This window comes from Centruroides sculpturatus, unplaced genomic scaffold, assembly GCF_000671375.1.
Source record: "Centruroides sculpturatus isolate CEXI.00-Female unplaced genomic scaffold, Cexi_2.0 scaffold693, whole genome shotgun sequence".
NCBI classification, from domain to species: Eukaryota; Metazoa; Arthropoda; class Arachnida; order Scorpiones; family Buthidae; genus Centruroides; species Centruroides sculpturatus.
Genome location: NW_019384855.1, coordinates 13,862 through 17,588, shown reverse-complemented (window position 1 = coordinate 17,588; position 3,727 = coordinate 13,862). Strand labels below are relative to the sequence as shown.

Below are 3,727 nucleotides of genomic sequence, written 5' to 3'. Positions count from 1 at the left end.
AACATTTCCCTCTGTAAGGAAATATATAGGAGACGACACATCTATTACTACAGGAAAAGTATGATGTACAGAGACCAGCCACTAGTAATATGGGGTTCAGAGCGTGTATTTTAAATTAAATAAATTAAAAATACGATTAGAATTTTTAACCCGGCAATATGATCGGGCGGCAATAAATAATTGCTGGTTTGTATGTAATTTCTTTCGGAAATTTTAAAACGAATGCTTATTTAAGATTAAATTTTAAATATTTCAAATGTCGTCGAAATTTAAATAAAGAATTTATAATTTTATTTTTTAGCTTTAAAAATGTTTTGGAGAAAAATGTATGTGGAATTAACTGGAACAGATGCAAATATCGCGCTGTATACATCTATGTGACGTCAAATTTTACTTGTACATTTTGAAACATATGAATTGGAGTCATACAAGACAATTCGTCAGTTGTAATTGAAGTTGCAAATTACGCATTCTCCTGTGCTTTCCACTCGCAAGTAGAATCATGATGAAGTTCTTGCTGCCGTTTTTCATCTTAAGTACATATTTATTTATTTTCTATTAGCGATTAGCGAAATTTGTTCTTTCTGAATGTTTTTCAGGCAATGAATTTATTGTAAAATTTTCTTCAACATTAATATTTTTGTTTTAATCGTAATTTATTTTTAAGGTTTAATTCCAAATCAACCCGGGAATTTTGTGTTGGGTTCGACTGATAAAGATATTTCACTTTCTACATTGATCGAAAAGGTTGAAGCAATTCCTTCCGTAAGTAAAAACTCTTCTTTAACGCAAATAATTAATTGTATATTGTGTTTCAGTACGCATTAATGTTACTTGTTATACACACTTGGACTCGGTTTATACTTCTTGAACATTTACGTACTAAATATCGTATAAATAGTGCCCGGACGACCGAGTCATATTTCTTACAACAACGTAATTAAAGTGTCTTTGTAATAACGACAATTTTGTCTGAAGAATTTTTCATTAAATTCTTAATTCTGCTTTATTTTTAAAATATTTATTATTAATTTTTGAATGTAATTTTGTCGTGATCGAGATGAGACATGAAAGAAAGTAACTTCTCTCGTACGAAATTAATTAGAACAATCATTATTTGCCATTAATTTAGAAAATGCGCCATTACTTAAGAAATTTACGATTCGTTTTTAATTGTACTTTACGTGTTGTAAGGTGAATCAAATAGATTTTTCTATAGGTTTTTTTTAACAGTCGATACATCATTATTATTCATTAAGTAATTGTAATTTTTAATTAATGTCCTTACAATAACAATTGCCTCTATTGTTTGGCAAATTTTTATTGTAAGATACGTTTAATGTTGACAATTCTGTCACTTAACTAGAAATTCTACGCACAAATCTTGAAAATTAATTAGAAATTCTTTTTTCAAATTTCAATCTTTCTTGATATTTTCAGAATATAAACACCGGGTTACTGATGTGTCTGAATTCGAGTACGGTCCCTTCACTCGGCTGTGAAAATGAAATAAACGACGGAAGTACAATGATATGGTGCCTGTTAAAGGAATTTTGTTACATGGAAAAGAAGCCTGATGCAATCAATATGGTAGAATGTCTTTCAACATTCTTTGGAGTAAATGTATACGATTTACCAAAAGAGGTTTTCGATGCTTATGTAAACAAAACATACGTGTCTGTTGATAGTATTTACAACAATATCCATACTGGAGTGATTAATTGTGAATTGATCTATGGCGGTCAATCATTAAATAGTCGATCTCCTCTGAGTGATCTAAATCAGCTTACTCAAGAACAGATAAGAGAATTTATAACTTGGTACATTGAGTATTATGTCTCTTTATATAATCAAATTCCACTTGATTAAAATGTACCTTTTTACGTTAATATATCAAACTATTCTTGATGTAGCCTACATTTATTGAAATGTAATAAAATATATATTCAACTGCATACAAATATGGATTTCTGGCTGATTTCATTCTTTTCCAAACAAACATTGGCATAACTCTTTGAGAATTATCTTAATCGGCTGAAAAATATTTTTTTTGTCGCGTTCGACACTGCAATATCCACACGCGATGTGGCAATATATGACGTATATTTCCACATCGCATCCACAATAGAGCACAAAGAAAAGCAGTTGTTTTAGTTTAAACGCATTTTTACGTTCTAGTTGTTGCACGAGTTCTTGAAAGTCTGTGCAGAGCTCATTAAATCGGCCGCGTGCGTGTTCCCACTTTTCGCGACTCGAAAACAATATGTAAACAGACGATAACGTTTCTCGAGTCGAGAATTCTGTATTATTTTGGAAACACAGAAAACCCTTCTACCTTGACACGTTATCTCGCCCGCCAGCTGCATCTGATGTGGGTCTTAGAGATAAAGCATCGAGATGAAAAACAAAAAATAAAGAAACCCAGATGCAATTCACTGAAAAAAATTATTAACGACAACGAAAAACCTATTTATTGAGCAGCTATTTATTGAGATATCACAACATTCTTAATAATTTTTTCATTTAAAATATATGCTGTCTACCTCAAATTAGTAATGTCTTTCCCGTCTACATCGTTCTTATCCTGCAGCAATAGAGTCGTGCCGGCCTTCGAGGAAAAAATGTTTGAATTGCAATAACGTAACTTCCGGTTTGCCTGGGAACATTATATATAGCCTTCCTCACTTCTTTCAAATCTTGTTTGTTTATTAATTTACGGCAACACAACACTTTTGCGATCTGCCTAGGAGGGGATTCCTTTCGGGAGGTCTTTTTGTAGACCTGGAGAAAGCACGGAAAAGTCCACGTGGTCAGGTGCAAACCCACGACCGAACTCGCAACATTAGGGGAACGGAACCGCTTGGCCAGTGTTGACTCCTTTAAGATCTATTCTCGAGGTTAAGGAATGTCAGAACAGACAGCTACAATGTAGAAATTTTTTTCAAATTGTAGCCCAGTAACTAAAGTTATTTAATAGGATTAAATGCATTTCTTAACTACGAAGCTAATTAACACAATATGTGAGATAAGCAGTGGGTCAGGGGTTAATTAATCTCGTACTGACCACTTAATCTGCACAGGCTGGTAAAGCCCGATCTCGGAGTCGTTGGATGGCTAGGAGGGCAAATCGAGTGGGGAGTGGTCGGTAAGTCGGCAGGTTTCCTCGGATAGACAGGAGACAGGTTTAACAAATAACAAAATAAAGGTTTATTCTATAACTGAAGTTAATTTACAGGAGTATACATATGAAAGTTACAGACTTAATGCTTAAATGTGGATAACCCAAATCTATCTATAATGGCGATCTAACTACTTATTAGGCCGCGTGAGAGAGTTTACAAAGGCTCTAGAGTGAGAGAGTTATATTGGCGGTCAGGTATACCTTATGTTGGATGACGACGATTATTCTGGATTATGGAAGCTGTCTGTCTGTCACAGGCTTATGTCTTCTACCGGCTTCTCCTCTGACAGGATCGGACGGGAGACACTTGTAATCAGACCTTCCTGAAGATCGCGCGGAGGGACGGTCGCGCTGAGGGGAAGATCGCCCTGAACTTCCCGTGACGATCGTTTTTATAAGATCGTCGTTGGCACTGAGCCAACAGGTCGTTCACTCGTTATTCTAACAAACGGACGATGGCTTGTCTTTCTTCCTTCCTACCTTGTGGATGTGTAAAATTTGACATCCGATCTATTTCCGTTATAACTTGCGATAAATTATTTTTTA

At 34.6% G+C, this 3,727-nt stretch overlaps 1 protein-coding gene across 1 annotated transcript; it reads left to right on the top strand.

The window, feature by feature from the left end:
- The first annotated feature begins 411 nt into the window (after window positions 1-411).
- LOC111630557 lies at window positions 412-1,961 on the top strand. The gene is made up of 3 exons (XM_023374673.1): window positions 412-536; window positions 668-765; window positions 1,441-1,961. The coding sequence occupies exons 1-3, from the start codon at window positions 503-505 to the stop codon at window positions 1,867-1,869; spliced, it is 561 nt and encodes a 186-aa protein (XP_023230441.1). The 5' UTR covers window positions 412-502; the 3' UTR covers window positions 1,870-1,961.
- Window positions 1,962-3,727: the final 1,766 nt, after the last annotated feature.

What these genes read in the sequence shown, in the direction of transcription:
- LOC111630557 (XM_023374673.1), top strand. Translation starts at nt 503, where the DNA reads ATGATGAAGTTCTTGCTGCCGTTTTTCATCTTAA. An exon ending in GCTGCCGTTTTTCATCTTAA is followed by an intron (nt 537 to 667) that starts GTACATATTTAT and finishes TTTATTTTTAAG; the next exon opens with GTTTAATTCCAAATCAACCC. An exon ending in AGGTTGAAGCAATTCCTTCC is followed by an intron (nt 766 to 1,440) that starts GTAAGTAAAAAC and finishes TGATATTTTCAG; the next exon opens with AATATAAACACCGGGTTACT.